Source organism: Castanea sativa, chromosome 4 (genome assembly GCF_040712315.1).
Source record: "Castanea sativa cultivar Marrone di Chiusa Pesio chromosome 4, ASM4071231v1".
NCBI classification, from domain to species: Eukaryota; Viridiplantae; Streptophyta; class Magnoliopsida; order Fagales; family Fagaceae; genus Castanea; species Castanea sativa.
In genome coordinates, this window is record NC_134016.1 from 44,871,265 (window position 1) to 44,883,831 (window position 12,567).

At 31.0% G+C, this 12,567-nt stretch overlaps 1 protein-coding gene across 1 annotated transcript; it reads right to left on the reverse strand.

Annotated features, from left to right (window-relative positions):
• Positions 1-447: 447 nt before the first annotated feature.
• LOC142632988 (uncharacterized) lies at positions 448-1,721 on the reverse strand. Its single transcript, XM_075807291.1, has 2 exons — positions 501-1,721; positions 448-459 (listed from the first exon to the last, which is right to left on the reverse strand). Exons 1-2 carry the CDS (start codon positions 1,719-1,721, stop codon positions 448-450), a joined length of 1,233 nt encoding a protein of 410 aa, XP_075663406.1.
• Positions 1,722-12,567: the final 10,846 nt, after the last annotated feature.

A 12,567-nucleotide genomic window follows, 5' to 3' on the forward strand; every position in this document is an offset into this window, starting at 1 on the left:
ATGAAGGCAGCAGGGGCATTGGTCAATCCAAATGGCATCACTAGAAACTCGTAGTGTCCATAGCGAGTACGGCAGGCAGTCTTAGGTATATCTTCTTGCTTAACCTTGAGTTGATGATAACCTGATCTAAGGTCAATCTTCGAAAAGACTTTAGCACCTTGCAACTGATCAAACAAATCATCAATCCTAGGTAAAGGATATTTATTCCTCACAGTGACCTTATTCAACTACCTATAGTCAATGCATAATCTCATAGACCCTTCCTTTTTCTTTACAAAAAGAACAGGAGCACCCCAAGGAGATACACTAGGTCTAATAAATCCCTTTTCTAAAAGCTCTTGCAATTGCAATTTAAGCTCCTTTAACTCTGCAGGTGCCATACGATATGGCGCCATAGAAATAGGTGCAGTTTCTGGCACTAAATCAATGGCAAATTCTATCTCTCTATCAAATGGTAACCTAGGGAGATCCTCAGGAAATACATCAACAAAGTCCCTCACAATAGGAATGTCATCAATCTTAATCCCTTCCTTCTCATTATCCACCACATATGCAAGATAACCTTTACAACCTTTTCTAAGTAACTTATTAGCATGAATGGCAGAAATAACATTAGACACGAGGCTCTCTCTAGACCCATGAAATACAAATTCAGGTCGACTCGGAATACAAAACACCACTTCCTTCTTGTAACAGTCAACATTAGCATGATAAGCTGCTAACCAATCCATGCCTAAGATTACATCAAATTCTTGAATTTCTAAGAGAATCAAATCAGCCAACAACTCATTTTCTCTGATCTTAATCACACAAGACTTACATATAAACTCAGCAACCATAGTTCCACCCAAAGGAGTAGAAACAGAAAGTTCAAAGTCCAACAATTCAGGCACACAATCAGCATATTTCATATAAGCACAAGATACAAAGGAATGAGTAGAACCAGGATCAATAAGAACTCGTGCAGTATGAGAAAATATGGGAATGGTACCTGTTACTACTGACTTGGATGCCTTAGCATCTTGCCCAGTAATAGCAAACATGTGTCCTTGGACTTTTGGCCTTTGCTTCACATCAGCGGGCTTAGCCACCAACTCACTCTTCATGGCTGGGCAATCTTTGATACGATGACCCATTTGACCACACTTAAAACAAGCCCCACTTTCACGATAGCAAACACCCTTATGCTTTTTACCACACTTCTGACAAACCTCTACTACCTGTTGCACCATTTTAGTCTCTGGTTCTACTGTAGTCTTCTTTTTAAATGGCTTATTGTGTTCATTCCCTTTATGAAACCCTTCAGTCTTAGGCCTTTTGTTATTCTGAATCCTAATCCTCTGATAGTCTTCACACTCCTTCTCAACAACCTTTGCAGTCTCCACAACCTCATAATAAGACTTCAATCGTAAGGCTGCCATCCTAGTTCTGATACTTGGTCGTAGTCCCCTCTGAAATTTCTTAGCCTTCCTAACATCATCAGCCACAATGTGAGGGGCAAATCGAGACAACTCAGTAAATTTAGCCTCATACTGTAACACCGTCTTATTCCCTTGAATGAGCTCCATAAACTCCACTTCTTTCTCATCCCATACACTTTCTGGAAAATACTTTTCATAGAAGGCCTCAAGGAAAATACTCCAAGTCAGTATCTCATCTTCCTCAAGTGGCAAGGTCTTTTTGGTAGATCTCCACCAATGCTCTGCTTCCCATTTCAGCATAAAGGAAGCAAAGGAGACTTTTTACACTTTAGTACAACCAATTCCATCAAAAAATTTTCTCCATTTGCATTATCCAAGATTCTGCTTCCGTAGGATCAGGGTTGCCCAAAAATGAAGGAGGACCCAATTTCCTGAATTGCTCAATGGTACATCCTTCAGCCTCCGTATCTTTGGGCTTAACTATTCCACTAGTACTAACATGCTTCTCCACCACTTCAACAAGACTTTTAATAGCACTTAAAACACCCTCAAGGCTCTCAGATTTTGGTTCAAGACCAGAAGGGGTAGAATTGCGGGGTGGCATTTTCCTATAACCAAATAAACAACACCTTAGAGTCAAATAAATCACAAGCAAAGTCATAATATACAAGATATACTAGACCCTTTACTATTATAATATTCTAAGCATATAAGCATATAGCTTCTAACAATTATCAAACTCCCAAAACTACCTTTTGCCTATGAATAATAATTCAAGCCTATTCCTCCACATCTTATAAAAATATCGTAAGTCCTAATTGTCTACGGAATCATAACCTAGAGCTCTGATACCATATGTAACGACCCAAGGAAAAGCGCTAGCCACATCTGTGTTATACCTCAAAAGGACTAGTCACTATTGAGGCTCCTTGTAGTTGTTAATATAGCCCAGATCTACCTAGTAAATACCCGATATGGGACTCATCATACACCTACGCACATCACACAATCAATCAAATTGGGGCATCACACATATATTAACTGGACTCATATAATAAATATACATATAGATATTTGAATTTTGTCTTCCTATAGATATTATACAAAAGATATGGTAGATTAGCCCATAGCTGGACTCATGTAATAAATATACATATAGATATTATAGAAAAGATATGGTAGACTAGCCCATAGCTAGTGGGGGCTCCTCTAATTATTTTATTTTAAAAACATAAAACGTGTTTTAAATAAATAAATAAAAGTTATATCTATGATTTTGGTATTTTATGTAGCTAAATCCTTTCGGGGAAAAAAAACCCTAATCAGCTAACAATTATGGGCAAACTGAGACATAAGAGGCTAAAGGCTTTCAAGCAAAATTGTGTTTTCCATTCAAAAGTACTTTCTTGCTTTTATCAGTGTGTGTGGTTTCTATTTTTTTAAACTATATTTTATGTTAGTTTTTTCTTTCTTCTTAAAAATTTTGTGAGCGATAGTAGTAGATCCAAAGCACAACTATTTATTTATTTATTTATTCCTCATTATTACTTTCTCAATTGTGCCAAGTGATTCGTAAGGGTTAAAAGTTCCAGAAAGTACGAACTTGTTTATAGAGTTGTTACACTTGTAAGCAAAAGTCCTTCAAGCAAGATTAATCCTTTATTATAAAACCAAGAAACTATACCTTACAATATTCTAAGGTAGTTTGTGTGTCGCTTTCTACTTTTTTTCACTATATTTTGTGTTAGTTTTTTTTCCTTACAATATTTTGATGCAAATCATAGTAGATCTGAAGCACACATATGTTTTTTGTTCATCATCATTTCTTTCTAAATTGTGCCAACTAGTTCATAAGGATTAAAAAATCAACAAACTATGAAGTTGTTTATGTTGTACTTTTATTTTTATTTTCTAACTATTAATTACAATATTACTACAATTCTGATATTAACTCAAAAAAAAAAAAAGTACAATAAACAATTATAGTATAGTATTTTAGTACAACTGCGTTTTTGTTTTTTTGATTGAAACGACAGTGTAGTTTTTATTTTTAAAAATTGTACAATAGTACAATAGTGTAGTATTTAGTTTTTAAAATTGTATACCTATTATTTTTATTATTATTGTATTAGATTGGTGAGATATAAATTTATTATTGTAAACACTTTGAGGCGCGCACACATACACATATATATATAGCAGCAATCTTAAATGGTACACTAATATCAACCAATACTAAAATATTTCATTTCTCTAACCAAATAAAAATAGCTATTGGTTCTCATACCAAAAAAAAAAAGGCTATTGGTACAATATTGACTCCATTAATATTAACTACTCACTCATATTATTATTATCTAAGGTTGTACTTTAGTACCTAACTAACAATACAATTTACTGTCAAAGACCTTGTAGCTGAATTGGCACATCTCCATGTACAAAGTGCTTGATGTTCTAGGGGGAAAGGGTTCGAGCTGCGGAGTTAGCAGTATATTGTAATTATTTCTCAAAAAAAAAAAAAAAAAGAATTTACATGTCAACATTACTAACATTTTAATAAAAATAACACTACCTCCAAATTATAGCAAACTAACATTAATTAACCAAGGTTAGTGAGCTCTCCCTTTGATTAAATTTAAAGGTTCAATCTTTAATTAGCCTTCCATCTCCAGGAAACCTCTTTCATTTTCTAGCAAGATTTGAAAGTAGTGCTTATAAAAATTTAAAGGTTTTTCGTATAATTTTTTTTCATTGATTAAAGTACTTTAAAATTCAACTAAGAGGACACTAATAAAGATTTGGGAAGGTGGGGAACTTCTTCAATAAAACAATTTCTTTTTGGGAGCCATTTAATTAGTATGTATTGTAGACTAAATAAACTTGATTTTATAGAATATTTATGAAATTTAGTTATCATATTAGACAGTTCTCTCTCCAAAATTTTATTTTCAAAAGTGGAGATAGCTTGGATAGTGATGGGTTATTTTGTTATGATCTAGCAATTATTTCCTGATCCATTTCTGAAAAGAGATTGATAGTTTTGAGATGGACCCACATTGAGGCTAAGGGGGCTGATTTTGGCCATGATGCCCGCCAATAAATTAGTCTAGAGTCACCACATAATGCACTCTCACGTCACTTATTTCACATTTACTTTTATGTTCTAAAATGTCAGCATTTTTAAAAATGTAGATATTTTTGCATCAATTGTTGATATGTGTAAAAAATAATGGATGTAAAGTAATGTAAAAAGATATTTTTCGCTTTACAGTTAAGTAAGGTAACAAGTTGTTAATAGTAAATAATAAAATAGTTATTAATAGTAGTATGCTCATATGAGATTTAATAATAATAAATAATAATAATAGTATTGTTAGATTAGGTTGGATATTTTAGATGTGAATTCTCACACATATTTTTTATGCCAATTCTCACACCCATTCCAGGACCAAGCCCAATGTTGGGACAGATTGGGTCCACGCTTTCAAGTCGTACAGGTACATCAGATGGAATGAAAAAAACTAAACGAGTCCACCTAAGAGGGAAAGGGTTCAAGCTGCGAGGTTAGCAGCATATTGTAATTATTTCTTAAAATAACGATACAATTTACATGTAAACATTACTAACAATTTAATAAAAATAACACTACCTCCAAATTTTAGCAAACTAACATTAATTAACCAAAGTTAGTGAGCTCTCCCTTTGATTAAATTTAAAGGTTCATTCTTTAATTAGCCATCCATTTCTAGGAAACCTCTTTCATTTTCTTTTCCAGATTTGAAAGTAGTGCTTATCAAAATTTAAAGGTTTTTCGTATATATATTTTTTCATTGATTAAAGTACTTGAAAATTCAACTAAGAGGACACTAATAAAGATTTGGGAAGGTGGGGAACTTTTTCAATAAAACAATTTCTTTTTGGGAGCCATTTAATTAGTATGTATTGTAGACTAAATAAACTTGATTTTATAGAATATTTATGACATTTAGTTATCGTATTAGACAGTTCTCTCTCGAAAAATTTATTTTTCAAAAGTGGAGATAGCTTGGATAGTGATGGGTTATTTCGTTATGATCTAGTAATTATTTCCACATCCATTTCTAAAAAGAGATTGATAGTTTTGAGATGGACCCACATTGAGGCTAAGGGAGCTGATTTTGGCCTTAATGCCCCCCAATAAATAAGTCTAGAGTCACCTCATAATGCACGCTCACATCACTTATTTCACATTTATTTTTATGTGTTAAAATGTCAACGTTTTTAAAAATGTAGATATTTTCGCATCAATTGTTGATATGTGTAAAAAATAATGGATGTAAAGTAATGTAAAAAGATATTTCTCACTTTACAATTAAGTAAGGTGATAAGTTGTTAATAGTAGATAATAAAATAGTTATTAATAGTAGTATGCTCATGTGAGATTTAATAATAATAATAATAGTGTTAGATTAGGTTGAATATTTTTTTTAAAGAAAGTTTCAACATATAGCATCTGCTCTTGATGATAACTCTTTATCATTAGACTAAGACACCAATCATTTTTTAGTATTGGTGAGAATTGAACCCTAGATCTATTATACAACCATCAGATACTTTACTAGTTGAACTAACTAGAACCCACAATTAAGTTGGACATTTTAGATATGAATTCTCACACCCATTCCAAATGCTGGGACAGATTGGGTCCACGCTTTCGAGTCGTACAGGGACATCAGATGGAATGAAAAGAAATAAACAACTCCACCCATTTTGTGCTGCAAGATATGGGTACAAGGAGAGTAACTTGTGAGTCAAGTAGGTAAAAAAAATCATGTGAGTTCAAAAGCAAGAGAAGAACAAATGAAATCGAAGCCAAGTTTAGAAAGAATCCTTGAAGGAAGATTTGAGGCAGTCTCGATATTTTTACCATAAGTTTTTGCGCAGTTGTCCGATTGGGCTGACTATTGTGGCGTTGGAAACAAGACTCAAAGGCCTACAACTTTGTGGTTCATGACAAATTCATAATAAATCATTTTGGATGTTTAAAGTGATATGGAAGTTGATAGTGGAAAAAAAAAAAAAAAAAGGACTGAAAATTAAGGGATTGACATCCTTTGAGGGATTTTTCCTTCTTCTTTGGAGGAGATTCAGGTTATTGAGGCAAAAAAAACCCTATATATTTTTTTCATCTTTTTGTTTTAGTTCTTTTAGATGTTTAACCAAAAAAAAAAAAAAATTGAAGGATTTATTTTGCATAACTAGGAATTGTTAAATCTATAGTTAGGATTAGAGGTGAAACTTAATATTTTTAATTTTTTATGTTGTGTTATTGAAATTATCTATGTGTTTCTATGATTGATGATTGAATTTTTGGGATTGATTTTAATATTTGAAAACATTTCATGTTGACAAGTTCTTTAGATTTAATATGGCTTTTAGATATATAGACTACTTGAACTCTATGATTTATTATTATTTGAGAATATATTGAATGTTAAGTTTCTTTTGCAGCATGCCAATGAAGATTAAATACAAAAAAAAAATCTCTAGTAATGCAAATATCTCTGAGGCTTAGACTAGTAAACAAGATTCATTATAAAGATAATTGCAGTACATAATGACATATGAAACCTTTAGTTATGCAATATTCTTATACCTAAGCCTCCAACTTCTGCTAACAACATACTATACCAGTTGTTTCTCATCACAATCTCCAAAATGTAAGTTGACATGACAATCACTAATCCTCCTATCTATCGAACTCTTCAAGGCCACTTGAAGATTTGTTTCAATGTCTATGGTTTCTAGCAACTCACAAACACTCAGGTTGCATTTATTTAAATTTGACGAGGGTAAGCCTAAGCCCTGAAGGTTTTCTCCCTAGCGTTTCAATACTCATTCCTGATGAACTTGCTTGATATCTCGCTTGATATAGCAATCTCACCCACTAAGCTTATATATATATATATATATATATATATATATATATATATATATATATATATATATATATATATTGATAAGCACTCAACTAAGCTTCTTAGTGTATCACTTTGAATTTTTATTTATTTATTTTTTATTTAGCTCTTTAACCTCAATTACTTGAAACAATTGCAATTCAGATAGAATGAATACACGAGAGTATTGGGATTACAATCGAAACTTTGACATGGAATTTGCCAACACTAAAATAACCCTAACAAATAACACCATGGATTAATAGCAAAGAGAAGGTTATTGCTAATATTATTAACGAAACAATTTTATTGAATTGGATAGGACAAAGATACAAAAAAACACATAAAAAGGATGACCATGGATTCCCACTTAAGAAGAATATACTACTCGTACAAGAGATTGGCTAACACATATTCAACCTGTCTTCATCACCTGTACCTCTTAGGGACAGGGCATTGGATAGGAATCCAAAGATTTGTGTTAAAACACCATCTTTTCACCTCTCTCTGGCAGAGTTGATACAGTTTTTATTTTTTATTTTTTATTAGACGTTAGTTTACTTAACCATAGTGTTTTGAAAGCACTTAACCATAGTTAATTAAAGTTGTTAGAGTTAAATTATTGACTTTAAATAAGGTGACATATTCTATACCTTAGATTTATTTAAGAAAAATCCTAACCTTCAAATGGACACTCTTAGTTTTAGATTGAGAGATCCAAAAAAACTATCCTAATCTAAAAGGATTTTTGGATTGAGATCCCGGAAAACTATCCTAATCTAAAAGGATTTCTTTACAATCATTTTATTTTATTTATTTATGTATGTATGTTTGTGAAGTTTCTTTTCAGAGACTTGAACCATAATCCTTGTCCTCTCTCTCTATCCCTAGAAGAACTTATATTTATAAATTAACTATTACGCTAAAAGTATGCAGTAATTTTGCCAATCATTTTAAATCAATCAAAAACGTGCCTACGTATGCGTGCAGTCGAGAATTCTGCCACCATGTGGTGTGTTCTTTGAAAAATGAATTTAGAATACTAAAATATGTTTTTAGATTTCAATGATTCAATTCCAAAATTGTATGGAAATTAAAGTAACAATTGACGAACTAATTTGACGTTTATCATAGACTCATAGTATTAAATTAAGGGAAATTCTTTGTGTACATCTGAAAATATTTCATAATCTTAAAAAGTTAAAGTGGCCGGTGGCCCTACTATTTTTAAAAGCATGTAAATTTATAATGTGTATTGAAATTGACGGTCAAATTACCAAGAAGATGTTGTTCAGACGCAATAGGAGATGAAGAAACTATCCATAAGAATCTAATAAAATTCAAATTAATAACTTACATAAATTTTTTAATTAAAAAAATACTCAATCTAGAACCCAAATTGGTTCTTTAAAAAAAAAAATCAAGAACCCAAATTAAATTCTAATTGAACTCTAATATTGTATCAACTATTGTTCCAATTACACTGTAACTTGATACATATAAAGTATCTTTATATTTTAAATGTACTTTGATTTTGTGTCAGATGTCGTTCTTAATGCTCTCTCTCTCTCTCTCTCTCTCTCTATATATATATATATATATTTTTTTTTTTTTTTGTGTCAAATTAATGAGTGGGGAGGGATTTAAATCCTCAATGTTTATGTTAAATATATTGGAAAATGTCAGTTGAACTATAAAACTCATGTCAATTGCACTCTAATATAGAATTAAGTATATTTACATGTAAAATCCTTAAATTTAAAATTAAAAAATAATTTTTAAAAAAATTATAGAAAATGGTGATCAATCATAAAAAAGACTGAGTGTCCTAATTTTGCGCTATATGTCTAATTTAAAATTTTTAAATTTTTTGTTAAGTGATTCATTCATAATACTTGCAAGAAAACCAATGTGATTACCTCAATAACCTAAGACAGACCACATTGTTACTACTACTATTGAATATTTTCATGTATATATACACACACGAGTTATAGCTTAGTAAAATTATTATATATGGAAGCTCAACAAACGATTAAATTAACTTATTTATTCTGATTTTATGTCAAGTTTCCCTTTAATTTAAACGATTTAAAATCCATTTAAAAGTACCTCAAGCCTATTTGGAACTACCTATCAATAACTCATATATAAATTTTAATGAAAATTTTACTATGGTTTAGAAAACTGGTCATACTTTTAAAATTAATTTTCATAACGAAATGATTTTTCATAAATTATAATTATTATAATAAAAATTGAACAAATTCATTGTATTACAATAAAAAAAAAAAATTAAAACTAAGAATACAAATAGTTTATCAAACTATATATTTTTTATTTTTTTATTAAATATAGTAGGGAAGAAATAGAAATATGAATAAATGATATCCTTATTGTCCTTTTAAAAGTTGACAAAAGTTAAGAAAGGAACATAATAATGTCAAACTTACGTTGAAAGTTTCATATATGTATCATTGTGATCATTCTGAATTGAACCCATGTATAGAAATATTTGCAATCTATGAAAGAAGTAAGGTTTGACCAATCTAGAAATATTTTTTATTTGTTCAGACTGCTCAAGTGGGTCCATGAATTTCAGTGGAAATGGTTGATTTACAAAAAGGAATATTTGCAATCTATGAAAGAAGTAAGATTTCAAGCAAAACCAAAGTAGGAAAACCCGAATCAGAACAAAATACCCACAACGTGTGGCAGAGTGATGCATCTTTGGCATAATAACAGAGTTTATTTGCTTAACTTTGTGGACCTGTGCTTTCTCATCACATAAACTAACAACAACAAAAATGTAAAGTTTGACCAATCTGATGGACGATTGAGGGATTCAAAACATTGCATCAAATGGTTTTCTTCTTCCTAGTTTATGGTTCAATTGGCCGAGCTGGCTTCTAAGGCAAAGGTTTTGTTTTGCCCTAATTAAGTTGGTATGGGTGAATCGAGAGAGAGAGAGAGAGAGAGAGAGAGAGAGAGAGAGAGAGAGAGAGAGAGAGAGAGAGAGAGAGAGAAGGGGTTAGATCGGACATATTCTTACAAAGATGATGTTGAGTTTTTTTTTTTATATATACAATATAGAAATTCTACTCTAACCTAATCTAAGTATATACGTGAGTGAAAGCTCCTTTCTGGAGATTTGAACCCTAACCTTGCTCCCCACACCCCATAAATACTTATACTTATAGAGTAACCATCACACCAAGGGTGTGCGGTGGTTGATGTTGAGTTTGGATTGCTTAATGTTGGGTTATTTTTGTGTCTAGGAGAGTTGATGATTGGTAAATATGATTTTTGTGTTTTGGTGTTGGTATGTTTGGTTGCTAAGAAAATGCAAGAAAAGTTGGGAACCTTTTTACAAATTTTTTTCTTTAAAATTTAAAAATTAATTAATTATATTTATTTTTAAATTTAAATGATGATGTGACATTATTTAAATGTCAAATAGTTTTGTTTAATATTATTTTAACTTGCCATGTAAGTTTAAGTGTGCCAAGTGTTAGGATATGTGCCCTTAAATCCTATTGTATAATGTTATGTATAATATTATGTATCACTTAATGTTGTAATTAATAAAGTTGTTTTTATTATAATCTAAAATAATGGTAACATGAATATTGGACATTATCATATAGTCCATGAGATGCATAGTATGTGATTTATATGAAAAGTCACAGAAGATATAAATCATAAGTTCTTTATAAACTCAGAATTATATTTTGTAGTCGATGATAAAATTGGGCATTTCATCTGCGAAGACTATAACATATCAACTAAGATGATTCGTCTTGATCATGAAAGTGGAGACATTTAGTTAGTATGTTGATATGTTTTAATAGTTTAGACATATTGAACTAGATTGCTGTGAGATTTATTATTCTCCTAACTACTGTCAAATGAATAATAAATCTCACTACTTCTATTTACATGAACTCTTAATTCTGAAAAGATAATGGACTTGGTCATGAAATGTAGGTTTCTTTAATATATCAAGAGTGAGATCTAAAAACACGATCAAAACCTCAGTATGTTGGGCAGCTGCATTTAGTGTTGATGGAACATATATTCTCAAGATGGAATTCATAGTCTCTTAACAGAGATACAAAATATTCTCTTGAAATAAGTTTAATGAGTTTGGTTATTCAGAGTGTTAGGCCTAACTATTTTAGTAAAAAGTTACTAAAGTATATATTTATGAAATTGGATTTCATAAATATATGATGAATAACATAGAGGATTAAACTGGGTTCTCAAGGATTAAGATGTAGTAATTTACAAAGTGCCAGTCTTCATTCATGACTTTGTATTACTACGAATATGTTATGAAGGGGTTGCATGTATAATAAAGTCTTGTAATATAATTTATAAATAAAACCTACAGTGCATCTATATTTATATAGTGATATTAAATATAACTAATAGTAACTTTGGACTTGTCAAGAGTTGACAGAAAAGCCTAAGGCCCATTGGAGCTAGTCTCATTAGTCCTTTTTGATCCCACTTGAAGCCACACACTAAAACCTAATTGGAAAGGCCCAAAAGGCTAGCCCAATTAGATAATCAATTAGATACAAAGGAAGAAACATACAGAATTTTAAGTGAGTGTATAACATTATTAGAAAATAGTGTATATGTGAGTGTGAGACACTCTCTTATTCTCCCTTTCAAAATTGATTGAGAGACCACACTTCTTGGGCATAAAGTGGAATTGGAGTGAAGATTAAAAGTGTTCCCGAGTACTTCTGATCTTTTATTTTGAATTTCACCGCATCAAGATACGCTCTCTTGTTCTTGAATTTTGAAATTTGTATAGTACATATTAACAATTGTGAATGAAGTAGATTCGTTAATTTTTCGCTATGTATGCGATACAAACATGTATCTAACCAACACCAAGTGTACAATCTGGTTTTCATGTAGGCATATTTCATTAGTGAGATAACCGCAATAACTAAATTGACTGTAAGTAAGTTAAAAATAACAAGGGTCAAATTGATTGCAACCAAAATGTAAGGATTAAATTGATTGCAATCTCAAAATGTAGGGATTAAAATGATATTGTTGGCAACAATAAAATTATACAACATCTCCTAACATGGAGTAAGTCAAAAAAACCAAACTCTAGAGGAGATGAATAGTTCTTTATAACAAAAATTGCCAGACTACTTACACTGGAATACTAGTTTGAATTGTAGTGT